Below are 26,647 nucleotides of genomic sequence, written 5' to 3' on the forward strand. Positions count from 1 at the left end.
CATTAGGGGAAAAGCTCTCAGTTTTTCACCATTTAAGTATAATGTTAGTTGTGGCTTTATCTTATATGGCCTTTATTATGTTGAGGTATATTCCCTATAAATCCACTTTGTTGAGAGTTTTTATTATGAATGGATGTTGAATTTTGTCAAATGCTTTTTCTGCATCTGTTGAGATAATCATATGATTTTTATCCTTCATTTTGTTAATGTGGTATATATTACGTTTGTTGATTTGTGAATATTGAACCATTCTTGAATCCCTGGAATAAGTCCCACTTGATTATGGTAAAAGACCTTTTAATGTATTGTTGAATGTGCTTTACTAATTATTTAGGACTTTTGCATCTATGTTTATCAGGGATAGTGGTCTGTAGTTTTCTTCTTTTTTGTACTGTCTTGTGTGGCTTTGGTATGAGGATAATGCCAACCCTGTAGAATGTATTTGGAAGCTTTACTTTCTCGTTTATTTTTTGGAATAGTTTGAGGAGAATAGGTATTAACTCCTCTTTAAATGCTTGGTAGAAAAAAAAATAAATGCTTGGTAGAATTCACTTGTGAATTCATCTGGTCTTGGACTCTCCTTTGTTGGTAGTGTTTTGATTACTGATTTAAATGTGTTACCTATAATTGGTCTATTTCTTTCTGATCAATTTGGAAGGTTGTGTCAAGGAATTTATCCATTTCTTCTAGTTTGTACTATTTTTTTAGCATATAATTTTTCATAATAGCCTCTTATAATCTTTTGTATTTCTATGATGTCAGTTGTTACTTATTGCATTTTAATTTTATTTGGTTCTCTCTTCATCCCCTTCTCTCCCTCTTTTTTTTTTTTTTTGATGAGTCTGGCTAAAGGTTTATTAACTCTTTTCATCTTTTCAGAGAACCAGCTCATTGAAACCACTAGTTTTATGGATTTTTTTTTTCCTTTTTTGGGGGAAGGCCATCTCTATTTCATTTATTGCTCTTACGGTTTTTATTATTTCTTTTTACTAACTTTGGGCTTTGTTCTTCTTTTTCTAGTTCCTTTAGATTAAGGTTAGATTGAGATTTATCTTGGTTTTTGAGGCAGGCCTCTAGCGCTATAAATTTCCCTCTTAGAACTGCTTTTGTGGTGTATCAAAGATTTTGGACCATTGTGTTTTTATTTTTATTGTCTCAATGTAGTTTTGGTGTCCTCTTTTGTTTCCTTGTTGAACTGTTAGTTGTTTAGTAGCATGTTGTTAAGGCTCCATGTGTTTGTCGGTTTTTTCCCTACCCCCCACCCTCTTTTTTCTTGTAATTGATCTCTGGGTTCATGCTGTTATAGTCGAAAAAGATGCATGATAAGATCTTAATCTTCTTAAATTTATTGTAGTTTTTTTGTGGCCTAATGTGTTGATTTATCCTGAAAAATGTTCCATGTGCACTTGAAAAGAATGTGTATTCTGCTGTTTTGGGATGGAATGTTCTATATGTATGCTAGCTCCATCGTTCTAATGTGTAATTCAAAGATACTATACCCTTATTGATTTTTTTTGTCTTGATGATCTGTCTTTTGATGTCAGTGGGGTGTTACAGTCCCCTATTATTATTGCATTACCATCAGTTTCTTTCTTTATGTCTCTTAATATTTGCTTTATGTGTTTAGGTCCTCCAATGTTGGGTGCATAGTTATTTACAATTGCTCTATACTCTTGTTGGATTGATCTCTTTATCATCATGTACTTCCATTCTTTGTATTTGTTTTTAAGATTTATTTATTTATTTGAGAGTGAGAGAGTGTGCACCCGTGCATACATATGCATGTGAGAACAGGGGGAGGGGCAGAGAGAGAGAGAGAACCCCTAAGCAGACGTCTGCTGAGCATGGAGTTGACACGGCTCAATCCCAGGACCATGAAATCATGACCTGAGCCGAAATCAAGAGCCAGCTACTTAACCAACTGAGCGACCCTGCTGTCCTCGTTCTTTGTTTTTTAATATACTCTGTTTTAAAGTCTATTTTGTTTGATATAATTATTGCTATTCCAGTTTGTTTGTTTCTGTTTGCATGGAATATCTTGTTCCATCTCTTTACTCGCAGTCATTAAGTCTTTTTAGATCTGAAGTGAGTCATAGGCAGCATATAGATTTTTTTTTTGGTATACATTCAGTCACCCTATGTCTTTTGATTTGAGCACAATTAGACCAGTCACATTTAAGGTAATTATTAATAGAGATGTACTTATTGCCATTTTGTTACTTGTTTTCTAGTTGTAGTTCTTTGTTCCTTATTCTCTTGCTCTCTTTCCTGTGATTGATGAGTTTCTTTAGTGTTATGCTTGGCTCTCTTTTATTATTATTATTATTTATGTATCTATTAGAAGTTTTTGTTTTGTGGTCACCCAGAGGTTCATATATAACATCTTACGTGTATAGCAATTTTTATTAAGTTGATGGTCACTTAAGTTTGAACACATTCTAAAAGAACTTCAATTTTACTACCCTTCCTCACATTTTACGTGTGTGTTGTTATATTTTACATCTCTCTATTTTGTGAGTTTCCCTTAACTAATTTTTTAGATTAAATTGATTTCACTACTTTTGTCTTTTACCCATACTAGCTTTATAAGTGATTTCTCTTACTATCTTACTGTATGTTCGATTTTACTCATAAGAATTTTTTCCCTTCATAATTTTTTTACTTGTAATTATGGCTTGTTCTTTCCCACTTAAAGAATTCTGCTTAACATTTCTTATAAGGCCAGTTTAGTAGTGATGAACTTTTTTACCTTTGTCCACAAACTCTATTTCTTCTTCATTTCTGAATGGTGACCTTGCTGGGTAGACTATTCTTCATTGCAGGTTTTTTTCCTTTCAGCACCTTGAATGTATCATGCCACTCCCTTTTGGCTTGCAAAGTTTCTGCTGAAAAATCAGCTGATAGCCTTATGGGGTTTCTCTTCTATGTAGCTTTTTGCTTCTCTTGCTCCTTTTAAAACTCTATCTTTAATGTTTGCCATTTTAATTTTTATATGTCTTGATGTGGCCCTCCTTGGGTTCATCTTGTTAAGGGCTCTCTATGCTTCTTGAACTTGGATGTCTGTTTCCTTCCCCAGGTTAGGGAAGTTTTCAGCTAATATTTCTTTTAATAAATTTTCTGCCCCTTTTCTTTCTTCTCTGCTTTTGAGACCCCCTATAAATGCAAATGTTATTGTGCTTGAGGTTATTGCAGAGGTCCCTTAATCTTATCCTGTGATCTCTTGATTCCTTCTACTGTATTTTTTAATTTCAGTTATTCTATTCTTTACCTCTAATTGGTTTCTTTTTGTATTTTGTATCTCTTTGTTGAGGTTCTCACTGAGTTCATCCACTCTTTTTTCCATACCAGTGAGCATCTTTATGACCATTACTTTGAACTCTTCATTAGATAGATTTGGTATATCCATTTCATTTAGTCCTTTTTCTGAGGTTTTGTCTTCTTCTGTTTGGAGCATATGCCTCTGTCTCATGTTTTTGACTTTCTGTGTTTGTTTCTGTGAATGAGGTAGAACAGCTACTTCTCCTAAACTTAAAGGAATGGTCTTGTGTATGTATGGTTGTCCTCTTGCAGACTGTGTGCCTCGTGACTTTCACTGGCTGGCTGGAGCTTTGGTGTGGGCCAGGGGTTCTGGGGCAGCCTGTGCTGGTGCTGCCTTTGGATGGCCAGAGCTAAAGTGGGCATTGGCTGGGACAGTCTCAGTCCTCTCCGTACAGATGGTGCCCTGGCAAGAGAGCTGAAGCTGAAGTGGGTACAATTCAGGGTGTATTGGGGTAGTTAGCATAGAGGGTGCCTGGCTGGAGCTGAAGTGGACATGAGCTGGTGTGCTGAGGCACCTACACTTGTGGCATCTTGGCAGGGCTGCTGGAACAGAGGCAGAGTGTGGGGGGGAGGGTCCCAGGGCATTCCATGTAGGGGGTGCCCTGGCAGGGCAGTAGTAGCCAAGGTGAATGCAAGGCAGGGGTTCCTGTGGCACTGTGTGCAAGTGTTGCTCTTGTAGGGTGGCTGGAGTGGAAGAGACCATGAGCCAGGAGGTCCCGGAGTGCTGTGCACCATGGTATCCTCGCAAGTTATCTGGAGCCTATATGGTGCAGGTCTGGATTGTTCCAGGGTGCTTTGTGCCTATATCACTTCGCCAAGATGGCTGTAGCTGTAGTGAGTGCTGATCAGAAGTGTCTTAGCATGCATCACACTGTGGCTGCCTTGGTAGGTTGGCTTGGGATGATGTGGGCTAGGGGCCCAGGGCTCACTGAGGCAGTAGGCCGGATAGGGTGCCTGGACTGTGCTCCTATTCACATAAGGAAGGTGGAGGGGAATGTAAACTCTGGCACTCACCAGCCCCTCCAATCCAGAGAGATTTACAGCAGCTTCTCTGCCATTTAGTGGAATTCTAGGGCTGGATTTTTTATATTCTAGTTGTTCTTTTAAACTGCGGCTCTTTTTTCTGGTCCCAGGGGATCCAGGGCTGGTGTGGCCCGGGCTCACTGAGGCAGCAGGCCAGCAATGGCATCTGAAACCTGCTCCTGTCTACTATCACAGTGTACTGGGAACGTAAACCATGGCACTTGCCAGCCCCTCAGATCGGAGCTGCCCCACCATTTGGTAGTGTCCTAAGGCTGGTTCCTTTATATTCTGCTTTCCCTCTCAAACTGTGGCTTTTTTTTCTGTGTCCCAGGGCAGATAAAATTCAGGCTCTTCCTGTGTTGCCTTCTTGAATCGGAAGCTCTCTGTCAGGTAGGGCTTGATCAGAGAAGCAGAGGCACTGTGAGTGATATAAGGGATTTACTAGAGGGATTTAACCTTATGTGATTATGTGAAGTGGTCAAGCTCTTCCTTGGCATATATTTGCCTGTGTGTCTGGCACTGGGCCTGAAGTCAGCAGAGCCAGCAGTCAGGAAGAGAAGGCAGATACACAGTGGGGAGTGCAAAAACAAACTGCAGCCTGTGAAGCTGAATCCTTTTTCTTAACAGAACCTGCATTAGTCTCATTGCCTCAAAGTCTCCAATTTGAATGATGCAAGAGACCTGCCAAAAAGCCAGTGTACCTGCTCATGGAGTTGCATACTGCTTGGCTGAGGATTTAGAGAAGATGAAGGAGAACCCACAGGGTCTGGAGGAGCTGCAGACTCTGCGCTTTCCCCAAGGATATCTGGCAGCAGCCAGAGTTGTGGGCTCAGTGCTGCTGGCATCTTGGCAGGTTGGTCACCAGGCCTGACCTTACACTAACCTTTTTAAATTTGGAAAATAAGCCCACTGTTTCACTTCTGCCTTCCAGCTCTCTCTGGCTGCCCAAAAAAACACAACTGATCCTCTCCCTAAAGGGGGCACATATTCTCGTTATTCGTCTTTGGATGATGCTCATTCCTCCTCTTGCTCAGTCACATCCATCTTGGTTCAAAATCCTCTAACTTAAATCCTGAGATAAAGTCAGCTACTATTAACACATTTTATTTTAGACATTGGGAGAATAGGAAAAGGGACCTAATTACATACATCCATACGTACATACCTACCACCACCAACAAAAAACTAAGGACTGTTATAGTCCTGTTTCGCATCTGGTCATGTGGTTATTTGGTGTTATTTTATAAATATCTTCTTCAGTTTCCCATTCCTTATTCCTTTGCTCTCAGCAGGCACCTCATCTAATCACAAATGTCTGGTGTGTGGACTTGCCTTAGCAGTTTGCTTGTATTTGGCTTTTGAGTTTTCCACTAACTTTAATCACAGGACATGGGAATACCAGAAGGTACCCTAGGGGATCCCCTACATTTCAGACCTACTCCTCTGTACTTCAGTAGTGTCACAGCAGTCCTATTTCTCTTGAATAGTCAGAATCACTCACCCCAGCCAGTACAGTAACCTGGTTCTTTGCCTGTTGATTCATTGGTATGAGGAGCTCAAAGTGGTCAAGACGCAGTCCACTTTCATTTAAATGGAGCCATTGCTTTTTCCCCTGGTGGAAGCATTCCTTCCTTGCTGAGACCTCTAAACCAGCAAAGTTCTAAGTTTCAGGGATGGGAAGCAAACATTTCACTAGTGGATCACTAGGAGGTAATAGCAAGAGGAGCCACTCCCATTTCCACCCCGATTCCTAGGCCCAAGAATCCTATCTATGGGACAAACCGTGCTGTTCACTGTTTTGGTAGGTAAGGGCAATTATACTGGCTTCCACTTGGTCTTTTCTTGCATAATAGTCCTTACTTATAGGCCAGGGGACCAATATGTGGATTTGGTTAGTTGCTGAATTTATCTGTTCTAATAATACAATCTGGAACTGGGGAAATAATCATAGAGTGGGTTAGAGAACCTTCTGAGCCCACTGTGTGATGGACTGAGCAAAACTGCACTGGTCACGTGACTTGCATAAGTCCAGTCCCTGTTCTGACTGGTAGATCACCATGGCATTTTAATCATCCAGGAACTGTCAGTTCTGAGTTAATGTCCAATACTTTCTGAGAAGTTATTTTCCTTTCCCAAATACACAGTTACCCTGATAAGTTGCTCTGGAGAACACTAGTGTGAAGATTTCCTACATAATTTTTTAGTTATGTAATAGAGGCCTTCCCAAAGGGCCCCAACCTCTACTTTATTCAAGGGACTCTGGGTCTATAAATTGGCTCATTTCTGGGAACTGGTTGAAGGACTATGACACTTGTAGTGATTCAAGTCAAACTTATGTGTACTGGAATCAGGGCTTTGTATTCTGCATTTTTAAATCAAATAATCTGTTGCAAAGTCATCTTGATCAACTAGCCAATGCCAGAATTCTCTTTGGGTCAGACCAGCCTGATTACTGTGTTGCTCTGTTGCATATTATAGCAACCACATGTACCTTTTCTTTGGTTGTGAACTGAATTGCTACCATTTAGCCCCCATACCTTGGAATCCATCATTCTCATTGATTCAGGTAGTTTAGTTCAAAGGCAGTACTTCCCATTGACATTCTTAGCTTACAGAAAACAGCCACTAAGAGCTCTTCAGGGATGCTGGGGCTCCCTCCTCTGGATCTTCCCTGGGGACAGCAAGAGAGTAGATGATCAGGTAGACTGAGACTCTGGCATTCCCATCTCCCTAAGCCTCTGGATCCATCCGTTAGGGTATAGCCAGGGAGTTCTACCCTTCAATGTCTTTGGAATCTACCCCTGTGTCATTCCAGCCCACCTTCTGATATTCATCTTTGGAGCCAGGTTTCTAGCAAGCAACTAAATAAATTATTAAAGCTACTCCTGGCCACTATATTTAACACAATAAACCAGAATTTCATATTGAGTCCCTATCAGTAAATTTAGGTTCATTCAATATTTTATTCTGTTCACTCCGGCTTAGTACCCTTAGGATCTATTCCCACACATATTCCTTACTTTTCTGGTGATACAGGCATACCTCAGAGATCTTACAGTTTTGTTTCCAGCCACTACAATAAAGCCAATATCACAACAAGCAAGTCAAAGAATTATTTGGTTTCCCAGTACATATAAAAATTATATTTACACTAAACTGTGGTCTATTAAGTATACATTAGAATGTCTTAACAATGTTCATACCTTAATTAAAACCATGTTATTGCTGAAAAATGCTAGCTATCATCTGAGCTTTCAGTGAGTGTAATATTTTTTGCTGCTGAAGAGTCGTGCCTTGATGTTGATGGCTGCTACCTAATCAGTGTGGCGGTTGCTGAAAGTTGGGGTGGCTGTGGCAATTTCTTAAAACAATAAAGTTTGCCACATCATAAACTTTTCCTCCCATGATTTTTCTGTACATGCGATAGCATTTTGCCCACAGTAGAACTTCTTTCAAAATTGGAGCCAATCCTCTCAAAGCCTGCTGCTTCTTTATCAACTAAGTTTATGTAATATTCTGAATCCTTTTTTGTCCTTTCAACAATCTTCACAGCATCTTTAGGAAACCACTTTCTTCACTCATCCATAAGATGACTCCTCTCTATTAAAGTTTTATCATGAGGTTGCAGCAATTAACTTCAGGCTCCACTTCTCATTCTAGTTCTCTTCCTATTTCCACCATATCTGCAGTGACTTCCTCCACTGAAATCTTGAACCTCAAGGTCATCCATGAGAGTTAGAATCAACTTCTTCTGAACTCCTGTTAATGTTGATGTTTTGACCTCTTCCCATGAATCGCAAATTTTCTGAATGGCATCTAGAGTGGCAAGCCCTTTCCAGAAGGTTTTCAGTTGACTTTGCCCAGATCCATCAGAACAATCCCTATCTGTGGCAGCTGTAGCCTTATGAAATGTATTTTGTAAATAATAAGACTTGAAAGTCAAAAATTACTTATTGACCCATGGGTTGCAAATGGATGTTGTGTTTTCAGGCATGAAAATAAGATGAATCTCTTTGGACATCTCCATCAGAGCTCTTGGATGACTGGATGGATTGTCAATGAAAAAAATATTTTTTTTTTCTGAACACTAGGTCTCAACAGTGGGCTTAAAGTATATAGTAAACGCATTTAAATAGATGTGCTACCATCCAGGTTTACAGAACACAATTTAGCATAATTCTTGCCCCTGTGATTTTTGGAATGGTAAGTGAACATTGGCTCCATTACTTTGTAACGAGAGTCAGCCTATTTGAAGCTTTGCAGGCAGGCATTGACTTCTCTCTAGCTATTAAAGTCCTAGATGGCATCTTTTTTCCAATATAAGGCTATTTTGTCTACAGTGAAAATCTGTTTAGGGTAACCACTTTCATTCATTATCTTAGCTAGATCTTGCAGATAGCTTGCTATAGCTTCTATATCAACACTTGCTTCACTTTACACTTTCATGTTATAGAGATGATTTCTTTCCTTAACCTCATGAACCAACCTCTTCTAGCTTCATACTTTTCTTCTGCACCTTCGTTACCTTTCTGAGCCTTCATAGAATTGAAGAGAGTTGAGGCCTTGCTCTGGATTAGGCTTTGGCTTAGGGAAATGTTGTGGCTGGTTTGATCCTCTATCCAGACTACTAAACCTCTCTCCATATCAGCATTAAGACTGTTTCTCTTTCTTATCATTCATATGTTCACTGGCACTTTTAATTTCCTTCCAGAACTTTGCCCTTGCATTCACAACTTGGCTAACTGGCTCAAGAAACCTAGCTTTCAGCCTGTGTTGGCTTTTGACATGGCTTCCTCACTAAGCTTAATCACTTCTAGGTTTTTATTTAAAGTGAGAGATGTACAACTCTTCCTTTCATTTGAACAGTTAGAGGCCATTGTAGGGTAACTGACTGGCCTAATTCCAGTGTAGAAGTGTCTAAGGGAATAGGGAAGGCCATGGGAGAGAGACTGGGGAATGGCTGGTTGGTAGAGCAATTAGAATACATACACCATTTATTAAGATTTCTGTCCTATATGGGTGTAGTTTGTGGTTCCCCAAAGCAATTACAATAATAGTATCAAAGAGCACTGATTACAGATTACCATCACAATTGTAATAATAAAAAAGCTTCAAATATTACAAGAATTACCAAATGTAATAGACATGAAGTGAGCAAAGGGTGTTAGAAAAATGGTGCCCATAGACCAGCTCAACACAGGTTGCCACAAACTGTCAGTTTCTTAAAAAGCTCAATTTCTGCAAAACAGTAAAGAAAGCACAATAAAATGAGAAATGCTTAAATATATTGGCAAGTGCAACTCTTGGTGCGTTTCATGTCTTTTCATGTGTCACTCATTTGTACATCATTCTCTCGGGCTTCCTATTCTTAAAGCACTGAGAGGTGGCAGGGCAGATTCTTAGTGGGGCTTAGCAATCCCTTGTGAGGCAACTCTCTCAGGAAAGACCATCACAGGCATTCAGACAGGGGGAAGCTGTCTGAGAAAGAGGAGGAAGGGCAAGAGAGAATGGCAGAATTGAGTGGTTTAAGGTCCCTTGTGTGCTTCATTGGAATCTGCCCAGATGTTCCCTTCCCAATTGCAGAGTCTCACTTCTTTCTAATCAGTGCCCTAACTTTAACATAAGAGTCTGTGCAAGGCTGGGAGTTCAGTTTGCACTGTAATTCAGCCACTTGCAGAATGTTGGTATTTAGTAATCTTGGCCCGTAGTTACAGTCATAGAGACTTTGAGGTCCCTTTATGCAGATCCTGCATTTGTTCAGCTGCTTCAGCATATTTAGGAGCAGACAGTCAACCCCATTATTCTCACAAAAATGTTCTGTGACAGCAAACACTTGGTCACCCAAAGCCTTTCCCTCTCTAGATACTTAATTATTAATGTCTAGATTATAATTTACATAACTTTGTCTACTGCATGCCATGGAGTACTACTGTCCCTTTTACCACTGCAGGGAAAGGGTCATTAATACCCTTAAATCTTTAAATCAGAGACTATTCTAGGTGGCATAGAAGCAATTTAGAGAACCTACTTTTAACTTTCTTTTCCTCTGGAACAACATTTGGCATTGGTTAGGGTTCAGAGAAGCTGAATCATTATGAGTGATATAAGGGATTTATTATAGGAATTAGCTCCTACGTGATCACAGGACGTGGTTAAGCAGTCAGCAGTGCCAGCAGTAGGGACAGGAAGATGGAGTGTGGGAGGGTAAAGAAGAGCTGAAACCAATGAGCACAAAGTGGAACCTGTCTGTCTCTTGCTTCCACTCATGTCGGTGTGTCATTGCCTCCAAGGCTCTGACTGCCAGGATGCTGGTGCCCTGCGGAAGGGCTGGTGCGCTTGCCATAGAAAATTGTACAAGAACATGGCCAACAATTCAGGGAAGCTGAAGAAGCTGTGGGCCAACCTGCTGCCCCAAAGAGATTCAGCAGGAGCTGGAGGAACTGGCTTCTGCCCGATGCCAAGAAAGTGAATGAGTCCCAACAGCACCTGACATTACACCAGCCATCTGAACGTAAAGCCGTTGCTGTTTCATTTCTGCCTTCCAAGTCTGAAGCAGAGTTCAGTTGTGGCCAGTCCTAACCCAGAATCCTGGAAGGAAGTGAATGCTGGTAATTGGTACAGTACAAAGCCACCATAACATCCTATTTTAAATCATAACCGTGAGGTTTCATCTTATGAAAATTTCAGGCCTTCAAGCTGGATTAATGCAGGCTGATGTTTTAGAAAGCACCAAGGACATCTTTAAAAAATTTTTAGTTTCTATTGTTGTGTCGAAAGTAATCTCTTTGACTTTAATACTCAGATTGCTTAGAATCATACTTAAGGCTGCTTTATAAATTATTTATGATGGAATTATAATGTCATTTCCAGTAGCACACTTGATTTCTCTTTTAGTTGTTACATCAGCTTGTTTATAATCACCGACTCCTTATCATGCCAACTATATGAACCCAAATATGAGTGTTTTTGTGAAATAATATCTAAGTAGTTAGGGGATTACTTTAAAATGCCTTCCTTTTGTTTCAAAGTCTGGTCACTTAAATGACTTAGGAGATTGTTGGACCACTGTCCCACAATACAATAAAAGTAATAATGATCATTTATTAAATGCATAACTGTGTGCCAGGTACTATGTTAAGAACCTTCCATATGTTATCTCACTTAATTCTTTAAAACAATACTATGAAAGCTAGATATTACCCAGATGGGGAAATTTTCCAGATGGGGAAATTGAGGCTCGCTTAAGTACTTAGCCTGAGCTAAGAAGAGGACCTAAGATTTAACTCAGGTCATGTGACTTCAACACACATGCCCTTAACCACCCTGCTCTACTACTATAAGTTTGTCTGTAATTTCAATAGTGAGGAATATCCAAAAATCAGTAGGGAAACCTAAAACTATTTAGTCATTGTATCTTTTTTTCCTTCCTTATAGGTCTAACTGAAGAATTGGATTCTGTAACCAATGAACTACATGCAGTAGACATTCAAATTCAGGAACTTCTGGAAAGGCAACAAGAGCTTATTCAGAAAAAGAACATCCTAACAAACCAAATAAAGCAGAATTTAGAGGCTTCTGGTGCTGGGGAAAGCAGTGAATGGGATTCTTCACCTGCTGCTTGGAATAAAGAAGGTTTACTCTTTTTCTTTGCTAGTTTTGTTTCTGCTTGTTTCTTTATGTAGGAGTTAAATCATTGTTCCTGGACCAGTGCTTTCCACTGGCTTAGAGGGAAACTGGCCACTCTTTAAGCAGCATGGGAAACCAGTATGCAAATCATTCTTACCCATGTTCTTTTTGAATGAAGCTTTATTATTCAGACTTCATTATTTTTTTCCAAATCTGGTTCTAGCAGCATTAATCAATGCTTGGAAAAAGATTTTTAACTAAATTTTCTAAATTTTAACTAGAAAAAAATTAAACCATTAAGAAAAAAAGATAGACTCAAACTTCTTGCCAAAGTCTAGTTCATTTTCCTGCCTACCTTTCTTGATTCAAGATCTTGCCAAGCATCATGTTTATCACTGGCTGGCTATCACATTATAATGAAATACTATGACTCTCAAATTGCAATGCTTTTATGGGCCTTGCTTTCCGGGGATTCCCTTCTAAACAAGATATTTATATAGAAAAATTCCACATAATTTTTAACTTGATGATATTTGAGATTATTATGATCCTATGAATTCCCTGATCAACATTCAGACTGTTTTTTGAATACCTGTCAAGTACCTTCCTCTTCTGTGTAGGTTAATTCTCAACTGGCAAATGTTTTCATTTTTTCTGATGTACTGTTTCTTATCATATAACATTAAATGTGTTTTTGCTTAGCTTCATGAGCTAAACTAATCTCAAAATTGTTAGTATAAAAGTTAAATTGTTAATACTATTTAAAGTCTTATATAAATTCTTACTTGTTTTTCTCTAGTATAAAAGCAGCCATTCATGTTTGTATCTCATTTATAATCCTAAATAGTTCTAATATATTAAACTTATTTTTCTCTGTCTAGATTTTCCCTGGTCTGGTAAAGTTAAGGATGTTCTGCAAAATGTCTTTAAACTGCAGAGGTTCAGACTGCTTCAACTTGAAACTATTAATGTAACAATGTCTGGAAAGGAAGTATTTCTTGTTATGCCTACGGGAGGTGGAAAGAGCTTATGCTACCAGTTACCAGCATTATGTTCAGATGGTATGTATTAATAAAGATTCATTTAAGTTGAAGAAATGCCATTTCTCTTTTAATTCCTTAAACAAATCATTTCTAATCATACCTATGTAAAAATCAAGTGCAGTTTTATTTTATTTTTATGTTAATAGACATTTTAAAGGGTTCATTTAAAGAGGCAGTGTTAAAGAGTTTGAGTGGAATTAGTTCTTTTATCTCATTCTTAGAACATAATTAAAAAACATGTTGTAGGAGAAAAAGTACCAGAAAAGGAATCCATGGGCCTGGATTCTACTCCCAGATCTTTATTGAGTGTCGGCTGTGGTGTTAAGCACGGGAGATAACAGTAGTGAGAAAAACGGGCAAAGTTCTAGTTTTCGCAGAGCTCACGGTGTAAAGTAGGGCTTTCTCAAACTAATGTGTAAGAATCGCTGGTGATGCGATTAACGTGCAGATTCTGAGTTTGTGTGGGACCCAAAATCTTGCATGTCTAACAGGCTCCCAGGTGATACCCATGCTGCTGTTTGGGAACTAGCAAGGGTATAGAGCAGGGGTCAGCGGACTTTCCCTTAGGGAGGCAGTCAGTAAATGGGATAGGTGTGGTCCATATGGTCTCTGTGGCAGCTTCTGAACTCTGCCATTGTAGCATGAAAGCAGGCATAGACAACGTGTAAACTAATGGATGTACCTGTGTTCCATTAAAATTTGAATTACCCAAACAAGCAGCTAGTCCTTAGTTTATTGACCCCCGTTTAGAGAATATAGGTAATTGTAAGCAATTGCAATAAAGGTTTTGTGATAAAGATTTTAATAGGGAATTAAGTTAGTACAAAGATCTGGCCTAGGGGCTGTTAGAAAAAGCTGTCCCGCCAACATGACATTTAAGCTAAAAGCTGAAGGATAAGTAGGCAAAGATAGGATAGGGGAGTAAGGAAAAGTGTTCATGCAGGGGAGCACTATTTCTGAGCTCAAAAGTAAGAACATGCATTGTTGGGAGTATTCAGTAATGTGGAAGAATTTCAGTGTGGTAGGCAGTGAGGGGCAAGACTTGTGGAAAGAATCCTGATTATAAAAACTTCCTTAGATTAGTGGGAAACCAGTGAAGGGTTTTGTATAGATAAGAGACTAGTCAGAATTGTGCTTTAGAAGATAGAGGAATTCTAGAAATAATTAGGAGGTAGATTCAGTAGGACTTGTTTTCATTGGATGCAGGGTGGCGGGGGTGGTAAGAGAAGGGATAGTCTAGAATGATGTCCAAATTCTAGGCTGGAACAAATGGTGAAGTTCACTGAAATAGGGTACATTTGGAGAAAGAACTGTGGGAATGGAGAGAGAGGGAAGATGAGTTGAGGAAGTAGAACTAGCGAATGGGACATTCTTTGGAAAGAATTGTTATGCACATAAAAGAGAGGGGGCCCTAAATTACCTGTCCAGGGTGTTTTAAAGATGAGGGAGACTTGCCCATGTTTAAATATAATGAGAACATACCACTGATGAAGGAGAATGTGAAAACACAGCAGAGACACTATTTGAGATGGCAAATCCCTGCTAAAGTCTGAATCTGAGTGTATTTTTTAATTGGTCTGCTCTCTGTCTGAGGTTATTTTAGGAACAAACCAGAGACAGAAGTTAGTGATTCTAATAATGTAGAATAACTCTTAGAGCTGTGCACAATTTCAGTAATAAGAGAAAGGGGATATACTATCAGCATTTCATTCAGTCAGTAAACTGTTCACTGATTTCTACTTGGCATGTATTAACCTGGTACAGTAAGTAGAAGAATACTCATGTCACTATCATTTGTAATTATACAGGTTGCTGTGTTTTCTTTGGAAAGCTTTGGAATAACTTTTTCCTCGTATAACTGGACAGTATTTGACTAGATTTATAATATTTTGCTAATGTGACCAATACTGATTGTTAAAATAAGTAAAAATTCAGAATGGTATCTATTTTTATTTTTATAGTATTGAATGAGGGAAGAGATTTCTGTCTAATCTTATATTTGCTTATTTGGCTAATGATCATTTATTTATATCTATCTCTTCTATTAATAAGGATAAAAAATAGGTAGTATATTGATGTGATGCCCTCAGGTGAGTGGTTGAAACTTATTCTAGAGTAGTGTAAAATTTAAAGTAGACACTTTTTCTCTTTTAGGTTTTACCCTTGTGATTTGCCCATTGATCTCTCTTATGGAAGACCAGTTAATGGTTTTAAAACAATTAGGAATTTCAGCTACCATGTTAAATGCTTCTAGTTCTAAGGTATGCTTCTGCAGCTCTTTTTTTTTTTTTTTTAATTTAAACTCTTCACTGAAGTAGGAGCCTTGGTTACAACTGAGTTGGTTATAAAATTATAAAGTGATAACCATATGTGGAGTTGCAAACTACTGTTGATGGGCCAGTGTTAGCCCACTGCCTATTTTTATATGGTCTGTGAGCTAAGAATGGTGTGTGTGTGTATTTTTTTTTTAAATTTTCAGATTTTTATTTAAATTCTAGTTAACATACAGTGTAATATTGGTTTCAGGAGTAGAATTCAGTGGTTCATTTAACATACAGTGTAATATTGGTTTCAGGAGTAGAATTCAGTGGTTCATCACTTACATACAACAGCCAGTCCTCATCATAACAAATGCTCTCCTTAATTGCCATCACCCCTCTAGCCCATCCCCCACCCACCTCCCTCTGTCAGCCCTCAGTTTGTCAACCCTCAGTTTGTTCTCTATGGTTAAGAGTCTCTTATGGTTTGTTTCCCCCCTCCCATATGTTCATCTGTTGTTTCTTTTTTTTTTTTAAGATTTATTTATTTGTTTTAGAGAGTGAATGCAAGCAGGGGGAGGGGCAGAGGGAGGGAGAGAGAGAGAATGCTCAGATTCCCTGCTGAGCAGAGAGCTCGATCGGGGCTCGATCCCCCAACCCAGAGATAATGAACTGAGTGGAAACCAAGGGTCGGATGCTCAACCAGTTGAGCCACCCAGTCACCCCTGTTTTGTTTCTTAGATTCCACATATGAGTGGAATCATATGGTATTTGTCTTTCTCTGATTGACTTATTTCACGTAGCATAGGACACTCTAGCTCTATCCACATCCTTGCAAATGGGAAGATTTCATTCTTTTTGATGGCTGAGTAATATTCCATTATAAATATTTGTATACACACACACACCCCACATCTTCTTTATCCATTCATCAGTTGATGGACATTTGGTCTCTTTCCATAGTTTGGCTATTGTTGATAATGCTGCTATAAACATCAGGGTGCATGTACCCTTTCGAATCTGTATTATCCTTTGGGTAAATACCTAGTAGTGCATTTGCTGGATTGTAGGGTAGTTCTATTTTTAACTTTTTGAGGAAACTGCATGCTGTTTTCCAGAGTGGCTGCGTCAGTGTACATTGCCACCAACAGTGCAAGAGGACTCCCCTTTCTCCACATCCTCACCAACAGCTGTTGTTTTTTATGTTGTTAATTTTAGCCATTCTGACAGGTGTGAAGTGGTATCATCGTGGTTTTGATTTGTATTTCCCTGATGTTGAGTGATGTTGAGCATCTTTCCATGTGTCTGTTAGCCATCTGGATGTCTTCTTTGAAAAAATGTCTGTTCATGTCTACTGCCCATTTCTTAACCAGATTTTTGGGTATTGAGCTTGGTAAGTTCTTTATAAATTTTGGATACTAACCCTTTATCAGATATATCATTTGCAGATATCATCTCCTATTCCGTAGGCTGCCTTTTAGTTTTGTTGATTGTTTCTTTTGCTGTGCAGAAGCTTTTTATCCTGATGAAGTCCCAATAGTTCATTTTTCCTTTTGTTTCCCTTGCCTGTGGTGATGTGTCTAGGAAGAAGTTGCTAGGCTGATGTCAAAGACATTGCTGCCTATGTTCTCCTCTAGGATTTTGATGGTTTTCTACTCACAGTTAGGTTCTTCATCCCTTTTGAATTTAATTTTGTGTATGGTGTGAGGAAGTGGTCCAGTTTCATTCTTCTGCATGTTGCTGTCCAGTTTTCCCAACACCATTTGTTGAAGAGACTGTCTTTTCTCCATTGCATATTCTTTCCTGCTTTGTCGAAGATTAGTTGACCATAGATCTGTGAGTCCATTTCTGGATTTTCTGTTCTGTTTCATTGATCTGTGTGTCTTTTTTTTGTGCCAGTACCATTCTGTCTTGATGACTACAGCTTTGTAATATAACTTGAAATCTGGAATCATGATGCCTCCAGCTTTGGTTTTCTTTTGCAGGGTTGGTTAGCTCTTTGGGTTTTTTTGTGGTTCCATACAAATTTTAAGATTGTTCTAGCTCTGGGAAAAGTGCTGGTGGTATTTTGGTAAGGATTGCATTAAATATGTAGATTGCTTTGGGCAGGGTGGTATAGACATTTTAACAATTTTCTTCCAATCCATGAACATGGAATGTTTTTCCATTTCTTTGTGTCCTCTTCAATTTCTTTTATAAGTCTTACAAAGTTTTTAGAGTACAGATCCTTTACCTCTTTGGTTAGGTTTATTCCTAGGTATCTTATGGTTTTTGGTGCAATTGTAAATGGGATTGATTCCTTGATTTCTTTTTCTGTTGTTTCATTATTGGTGTATGGAAATGGAACGGATTTCTCTGCATTGCTTTTATATCCTGTGACTTTGCTGAATTCATGTATTAGTTCTAGCAATTTTTTGGTGGAGTCTTTTGGGTTTTCTACATAGAGTATCATGTCGTTTGCACATAGTAAAAGTTTGATTTCTTCCTTGCCAATTTGGATGCCTTTTATTTCTTTTTCTTGCCTGATTGCTGAGGCTGGAACTTCCCTTACTATGCTAAATAGTAATGCTGAGAGTGGATATCCCTATATTGATCCTGACTGTAGGGGAAAGCTCTCAGCTTTTCCCTGCTGAGGATATTAGTTGTGGGTCTTTCTTATATGGCCTTTATGATAGTGAGGTATGTTCCATCTATCCCATCTTCGTTGAGGGTTTTTATCAAGAATGGATGCTATATTTTGTCAAGTGTTTTTTCTGTATCTATTGAGAGGATGATATAGTTCTTACACTTTCTTCTATTAATGTGGTGTATCATGTTGATTGATTTGCGAATATTGAACCACCCCTGCAACCCAGGAATAAATCCTACTTGATCATGGTGAATAATTCTTTTAATGCACCATTGGATTCAATTGCTAGTATCTTGTTGAGAATTTTTGCATCCTTGTTCAGGGATGTTGGTCTGTAATTCTCCCTTTTAGTGGGATCTTTGGTTTTGGAATCAAGGTCATACCAGCCTTGTAGAATGAGTTTGGAAGTTTTCCTTCATTTCTGTTTTTGGAATAATATGAGAAGAATAGGTACTAACTTTTCTTTAAATGTCTGGTAGAATTCCCTTGGGAAGCCATCTGGCCTTAGACTTTTGTTTGTTGGGAAATATTTGATTACTGATTCAGTTTCTTTGCTGGTTATGGGTCTGTTCAAATTTTCTGTTTCTTCCTGTCTTAGCTTTCATAGTTTGTATGTTTCTAGGAATTTGTCCATTTCTTCCAGATTGCCCAGTTTGTTGGCCTATAATTTTTCATAAATTCTAATTGTGTTTCTGTGGTATTAGTTGTGATCTCTCCTCTTTGATTCGTGATTTTATTTTTGGCCCTTTCTCTTTTTGATAAGTCTGGCTAGGGGTTTATCAGTTTTATTAATTCTTTCAAAGAACTGGCTCTTGATTTCATTGAACTGTTCTGTTTGTCATGTTTTCATTTTCATTTGCTTCCATGTACTTTTTAATTTCGTCTTAAATTTTCTGGTTGAACAATTCATTCTCTAGTAAGATGTTCTTTAACTTCCATGTGTTTGTGGTCTTTCCAAATTTTTTCTTGTTGTTGACTTCAAGTTTCAGAGTGCTGTGATCTGAAAATCTGTATCGTATAATCTCAGTCTTTTTGTACTTGTTGAGGGCTGATTTTGACCCAGTATGTGGTCTTTTCTGGAGAATGTTCCATGTGCACTCGAAAAGAATGTGTATTCTGCTTTAGGATGAAGTGTTCTGAATATATCTGTTACGTCCATCTGGTCCTGTGTGTCATTCAAAGCCATTATTTCCTTGTTGATTTTCTGCTTAGATGGTCTGTCTTTTGCTGTTAGTGTCCTCTGCTGTTATTGTATTATTGTCAATGAATTTCTTTATGTTTGTTATTAATTGATCCATATATTTGGGTGCTCCCAAGTTGGGGGCATATTTATAATGGTTAGATCTTCTTGATTGATAGACTCCTTAATTATGATATTAGTGCCCTCATTCATCTCTTGTTACAGTCTTTGGTTTAAAATCTAGTTTGTCTGGTATAAGTATGGCTATTCTGGCTTTCTTTTGACGTCCATTAGTATGTTAGGCGTTTCTCCATTCCCTCTCTTTCAATAGGCAGGTGTCTTTAGGTCTAAAATGAGCCTCTTGTAGGCAGTGTATAGATGGGTCTTGTTTTATCCATTCTGATACCCTGTGTCTTTTGATTGGAGCAATTAGTCTATTTACATTCAGAGTGATTATTGAAAGATAAGAATTTAGTGCCATTGTGTTACCTGTAAAGTTGGTGGTTCTGGTGGTGTTCTCTGTTCCTTTCTAGTCTTTGCTGCTTGGTATTTATAAAAGTATATATACACTTTAAAGATTTATTTATTTCAGAGAGAGAAAGTGCACGCGGGTGTGGGCGGAGGAGCAGAGGGAGGAGATGGGGAGCACGCTCCCCACTGATTGTGGAACCTGACATGGGGCTCGATCCCACAATCCTGAGATCACGATCTGAGCTAAAACTAAGAGTCAGACACTCAACCAACTGAGCCACCAAGGCAGCTCTTGATTTTTATATTTTTGAATGTTTAAAAAAATGAATGAGAGTACTTTGTGAAGTGTGAAAATTATGTGAAATTTAGATTTCAGTGTCCATAAAGTTTTATTGGAACACAACCATGCTTATTCATTTATATGTTGTCTACCACTGTTTCACACAATAATGGCAGAGTAGTTGTGTTATTGTATGGCCCACAAAACCTAATATTTACTACCTGGCACTTTACAGCAAACATTAGCTGACCTGTTTTATATTTTCTGTTAGAAAATGGTAAGAATTTCTAATTATGGAATATAATTAAATACAGATGGTGCATTACTAGCAAGGTACCCTTTCCCTGTGGAATTTCGTCTGTTTTGGAATGGACTCTTCATCTTTTGAATAAGCATTTCTCACCTATTCTTTTTTACAAAGGATGTTACTAAAATTTTCAAAAGATAGAAAAGTAGAATCATAATACAACTGCCAAGTACCCATTAGCCACCTTTAACAGTTATCAGCATATGACCAGTTTTTTTTCATTTGTACACCTGGAGTTTACCCCCCCCTTGATTGGTTTCTTTCTTTCCTTCCTTTCCTTCCTTTCCTTCCTTTCCTTCCTTCCTTCCTTCCTTCCTTCCTTCCTTCCTTTTTCTTTCTTTCTTTCTTTCTTTCTTTCTTTCTTTCTTTCTTTCTTTCTTTCTTTCTTTCTTTCTCTTTCTTTTTCTTTTCTTTCTTTTCTTTCTTTTCTTTCTTCCTTTTCCTTTCTTTTCCTTTTCCTTTCTTTCCTTTCTTTTCTTTCTTTCCCAGACATTATATCATTTCAGTTGTAACTCCTTCAGTATGTATGAGAAAGATATAATTACAATGACATCATCACACCTAAAACATTTAGTGTTGATTCATTAACATCATCAAGTAAAAATATTCTCATCCAAAATTTTTTTTTTAAATCGTGTTCCAGAATAGATTGATGGAGTATGTTGTATTTTGTTGATTTTTCTGTAGCTTCCCCTTATTTCTTGTTTTTTCCCCATGCAAATTTAAATTAAATCAGGGTCTTTGTCTTGTAGTTCACTACATTTTGGTTTTCTGATTATCTCCTTGTGATGTTCAATTTGTTCTTTTTTAAGTATCATTATAAATTTATGGACATTTAACATATTTGTTAGATCTTAATCCATACTATTCTTTATTATGCTGAAATAGTCCTATGTTTGGGCAGTGAGCACCTCTTCAGGTTGGCCCCTGAATCTTTTTTCTTCACCCCATAGTTTTTGACTCCTTGCTTGCTTTTATGAAAAGTTACTCTATGCTCATTTTGCATATTTCCTTCCAGACCTGGTGTCAGCCATATCTCCAGGTAGCCGTGGTTCCTTTAGTTTTTCCCATCTATTTCTAGTTTTATTTAAACTTTCATGTCCAAATTGCTGTCTCATTCAACAGAATGAATGTGGAGAATATTGCTTTCTACTCCTGTATGTCCTTAATCCTGAAAAAGAGAGTAATAATAATAGAAAGCAGCTAGAAGTTGCAGATAACTAGAGGTTCATGGCACATCACTGCTGTTTGAAAAATTGGAGAGAAAAAAAAGAGAAAGGATGGGTCAAGGTCAAGTCCAATTTTCTGTTTGTTTTCACTAGCAGTTCATAGACTGTGAATACAACTTTTCTTAACCTTGCTTCTCCACTTACTCTGCCAGAAGTTCTGGAGAGTCAGGGATTTTTTTTTTCTTTTAAGATTTTATTTATTTATTTATTTGATAGAGCAGGAGTTGGGGGGAGGGGCGGACAGAGACGGACAAGCAGACTTGGCACTGAGCGCAGAGCCAACCTGGGGCTTGATCCCATGACCCTGAGGTCATGACCTGAGCTGAAATCAAGAGTCGGACACTCAACCCACTGAGCCACCCAGGTGCCCCAGAGTGTTTTCATTTTTATTTTTTGTTCTGTTTTTTTTTTTGTCAAATGAGATCATTCTTTTTATCAGCCTTTGGATACAAGTAAACATGTAAAATGCTATTTACAACTGCCCTGAAGTTTAGTACTGGGACATAGGCTCAGTTTTAATGAACTCAACATCTGCTAAAACAGTCCAAGGCTGTTGCTTGAGTAACTTTGAGTTTGAGTAATGAGCATCTTCATTTACTGCTTAGTATCCCAGTCTACTAGCTTAGTTCCATAATTGTATCTGTTTTTGCTTTCAATAGGAGCATGTGAAATGGGTTCATGCTGAAATGGTAAATAAAAACTCCAAGCTAAAGCTAATTTATGTGACCCCAGAGAAAATTGCAAAAAGCAAAATGTTCATGTCCAGACTAGAGAAAGCCTATGAAGCCAGAAGATTTACCCGGATTGCTGTGGATGAAGTTCATTGCTGTAGCCACTGGGGACATGATTTCAGACCTGGTATGTATGATGTATCTAGAACACTCCTTGATCCTAGGGACTATTTTCTTACTTACATGATGGAAATCCCTGCTTCCATTAAAATTATTTCCTTAGCCAGTTATTACTGATTTTCTCTTACCTTAATATAAGGGGAACCAAGAGGCAGAGTCTTCAATCTCTTTATTCCCCTCCAGGGTAGCACTTAGTCTGATTGCCTTTATCCTTTGACATGCATGTTTCTCAGCAACATGATTCTCTCCCACCTTTAGCCATAAAGGTTTACTGACACCGGGTTCTCCTTCGCATCCATTGAGGAATTCGTATCTGCTTTGGAGCTGTCTCCTTTAATCATCAGTCAGGGTCTCTGCCATCCATTTCCAGATACATACCCAACTACCACCACGGGGTTACAGTGCTGTGGGGTATTTTAGTAACCCCGTTCTTTACTCCTCCAACCTAATCCTGCAGTCATAGCTGGAAGCAGATCACCCGGACTTGCTCTGTACAAAACAACCTTAAATTTAAAAAATCCTGTTCATGATTTCAACCTCATTTCTTTCTGAACTTGCTTTCACACACATATGGACCCCTAGGGTCCCCTTTAATCCCTCCGTGTATTTGTCCACAGCTCCAGATGCCACCTGATGGTCACTCTCTCCTCCTTCCAGACTCTGCTGTTGCCACTTCTGTTTCTCGTGGTTTTCCTGGCATTTTACCTGCCTCAGTCTCTGTGCCAGACTGAGCTGCTGGACCGCTCCCGGCTTCTGCTTCCCCCATTTGTGCTGTTTCAGTACTAAACGCTGCCAGGAAAAAATTGCACAGCTGCATTCATTTCCACCTCAGGTCGATTTCAATCAGACTCCGCTGTGTTTTACTTGTCCCTGATGCGTCTCCTGTAAGCATTTCTCCCAGCAAGCTTTTCGTGCCTATAGGTCCTCCTACTTAGTGGATGCCTCCTGGTCCCCAGGAAATAGGTGCCAGCAGGTCTGGAGGTCTCCTCTTTCTCCTTCCATACATTAGTAATCTTGTTTTCTCTTCTTAAGGTAAAAGAGACCATTTCTTGTAAGGGTTACCATGACTCCTCCCACTTCATCCTCTCCTGCCTTCTTAAGGTCTCGCTCTGTCAAAGTCTTCACTCCTGCATCGTTTTTTAAAATGTTTAAATTTTTTTAAAAAGATTTATTTATCTGAGAGAGAGAGAGTGAGCGAGCGAGAGAGAGCGAGCGAGCACACAAGTGGGGGGAGGGGCAAAGGGAGAAACAGGCTCTCTGCTGAGCCGGGAGCCTGATGGGGGCTCGATCCCAGGACCCTGGGATCATGACCTGAGCCAAAGGCAGACCCTTAACTGACTGAGCCACGCAGGCACCCCATCTTTTTTTTTTTTTAAGATTTTATTTATTTATTTAACTTGAGAGAGGGAGAGAATGAGTGAGCGAGGGGGAGGGGGAGGAGCAGAGGGAGAGGGAAAAGCCGACTCTGCCCTGAGCCCGGAGCACATCACTGGGCTCCATCTCACAACCTGAGATCATGATCTGAGACGAAATCAAGAGTCAGACGCTCAACTGAGCCCCCAGGTGTCTCTCCTGAATCTTAAGACTCTCTAAAAACAAAGAAACTGAACTAGGCTTCGACCTTTCCCACCCCTTTATGGTGTTGTCCTGTTTCTGCTCTTCCTTTCGCCTCATCCTCTGAACTCACCATCTGTTTCTCACCTTCCTTCCTTTCCGAATTCACTGAGTCACTTCTGCCTCACAGGTGACCGTGACCCCCCACTCCTCACTGCCTTAATCCAGGGGGCTGGTCTGCATTCCTCTTCCCGATTAACTTCTGGAGCAGGAGGAGCGTTTCCTGGTTCACCTCTCTCCTTGCCCCTTGCTCCCGTGGTTACTGTGGTTACTGTGACAGAGGCTTTGACATGGTTCCTCTGCGTTCTCACTGCCTTCGTTCTCCTTCCTTTGCTGCCACCCTGAATGTTAGTGTTCCCTGCGGTTCTGATCTGTTCTCACCTTTTCTTACACTTCCCCAGACATGGTGGACTCGTGGCCTGAGGACACAGTTCTCTACCTTCAGAATTATTGGGGGCACAGTTTTTTTTTTTTTTTTTAAGTTTTGATTTAAATGCCTTAGGCAGTATATATACTGTCCTTTCAACTGGAGACCCCACCATGTTAATCAGACTACTCCAAAGAGTTGTCTGCAGCTACTGAAAATATCAGGTTTCTCACCTTTGCCGTATATTTCCAGCCTCAGTGGTCTGATCACTTTGGATGAGAACCCTTGCTTGTGTGTTACCATCACTTGCATTGTCTCTGCAGATAAGCTGCACCTGTCATCAGTTGTTCCCGTATCTAGTCCTCTTCCTCTTCAGCTGCAGATTTATGTTGCTAATTGTTTATTGGAAATGTGTACCCATTTTTTTCCTTCTTTTTATTATTATGTTAGTCACCATACATTACATCATTGGTTTTTGATGTAGTGTTCCATGATTTATTGTTGCGTATAACATCCAGTGCTCCACACAGAACGTGCCCTCTTTAATACCCATCACCAGGCTAACCCATCCCCCCACCCCCCTCCCCTCTAGAACCCTCAGTTTGTTTCTCAGAGTCCATCGTCTCTCATGGTTCATCTCCCCCTCCGATTTCCCCGCCTTCATTCTTCCCTTCCTACCCATTTTTAAAAAATGTTTAATTGAGATATAATTGACATACAACCTTGTATTAGTTGTATAAGATAGTAGTTATATAACTAAAAGTTTGTACCTTTTGACCCCCTTCACCCATTTTGCCCACCCCCATCCCTCACCTCTGGCAACCACCAGTGTGTTCTCTGTATCTTTGAGGTTGTTTTTTTTTTAAAGATTCCACATATAAGTGATATCATATTAGTGTTTGTCTTTCTCTTATATCACTTAGCATAATGCTCTCAGGGTTCATCCATGTTGTTGCAAGTAGCAGAATTTCCTTATTTTTTAAGGCCAAATAGTATTGCATTGTGTGTCTATGTATATATACATACCGTATTTTCTTTATTCATGTATCAGTGCACACTTAGATTGTTTCCGTGCGTTGGCTATTATACATAATGCTCCAGTGAATATAGAGATGTAGATATCTTTTCAAGATAGTGGTTTTGTTTCCTTTGGATACAATACCCAGAAGTGGAATTGTTGGGTCATATGGTAATTTTATTTTTAAATTTTTGATGAACCTCCACACTTTTTTTCCCCCTTTTTTAAACATTTATTTATTTTAGAGAGAGAGTACACATGCTTATAGTAGTGGAGGGAGGGGCAGAGAGAAGCAGACTCCCTGCTGAGTGCAGAGCCCATCGTGGGGCTTGATATCATGACTCTGAGATCATGACCTGAGCCGAAATCATGAGTCAGATGGTTCACCGACTGAGCCACCCAGGTGCCCCTGATATTGTCTTCCATAGTGGCTGTACAATACCATAGTGGCTGTACCAGCAGTGCACCAGGGTTCTCTTTTCTCCCATGCTTTGTTACTTGATGATAGCCATCCTAACAAGTGTGAAGTGATATTTCATTGTGGTTTTGATTTGCATTTCGTGATGATTAGTGATGCTGAAGACCTTTTCAGGTACCTATTGGCTATTTGTATGTCTTCTCTAGAAAAATGTCTATCCAGATCCTCTGCCTATTTTTGAATCAGATTTTTGGGTTTTTTTTCTGCTGTTGAGTTGAATGAGTTCTTTGTATAGTTTTTATGTTAACCTTTTATCATAGAGTTGCAAATATTTTCTCCTAGTCTATAGGTTTCTTTTTCGTTATGTTGATGGTTTCCTTTGCTGTACAAAAGCATTTTATAGTTTTATGTAGTCCCACTTACACATTTTTGCTTTTGTTTCCTTTGCTTTTTTTATGTCAGATCCAGTAAATCATTGCCAAGTCAGTGTCTGGAGCTTATTCCCTATTTTTTTTCTGGTACTGTTATGGTTCCAAGTGTTATGTTCAAGGCTAATCCATTTTGAGTTGAGTTGTATATGGTATAAGGTTTCAGTTTCATTTCTTTTGCATGTGGCTCTCTAGTTTTCCCAATACCATTTATCGAGGAGTCTGTTGCTTCTCCATTGTATATTCTTGATGCCTTTGTCATAAATTAATTGGCTGTATATGTATGGGTTTATTTTTGGGTTCTTTATTCTGTTTTGTTGATCCATGTTTGTGTCTTAATGCTAATACCATACCATTTTGATTACTATCACTTTGTGATATGGTTTGAAATCAGGAAGTTTGATGCTTCCAGCTTTGTTCTTCTTTGTTAGGATTGCCTAGGCTATTGGGGTCCTTTTGTGGTTCCATACAAATTTTAGGTTTGTTGTTTCTAGTTCTGTGAAAAATGCCATTGGACTCTTGATAGGGATTGCATTGAATCTGTTGATTGCTCTGGGTATATGGATATTTTAACAGTGCTAAATCTT

The 26,647-nt window shown here is 39.0% G+C and overlaps 1 protein-coding gene across 1 annotated transcript in view; it reads left to right on the top strand.

Annotated features, from left to right (window-relative positions):
* Positions 1 to 26,647, top strand: part of RECQL (RecQ like helicase) — a 55,006-nt gene that overhangs the window by 10,149 nt on the left and 18,210 nt on the right. The window contains exons 3-6 of the mRNA XM_027595465.2: positions 11,776 to 11,973; positions 12,849 to 13,028; positions 15,165 to 15,271; positions 22,024 to 22,222. Coding sequence (XP_027451266.1) covers positions 11,776 to 11,973; positions 12,849 to 13,028; positions 15,165 to 15,271; positions 22,024 to 22,222 — 684 coding nt within the window. The remainder of the gene's footprint in view (positions 1 to 11,775; positions 11,974 to 12,848; positions 13,029 to 15,164; positions 15,272 to 22,023; positions 22,223 to 26,647) is intronic.

This window comes from Zalophus californianus, chromosome 9, assembly GCF_009762305.2.
Source record: "Zalophus californianus isolate mZalCal1 chromosome 9, mZalCal1.pri.v2, whole genome shotgun sequence".
Classification (NCBI taxonomy): Eukaryota; Metazoa; Chordata; class Mammalia; order Carnivora; family Otariidae; genus Zalophus; species Zalophus californianus.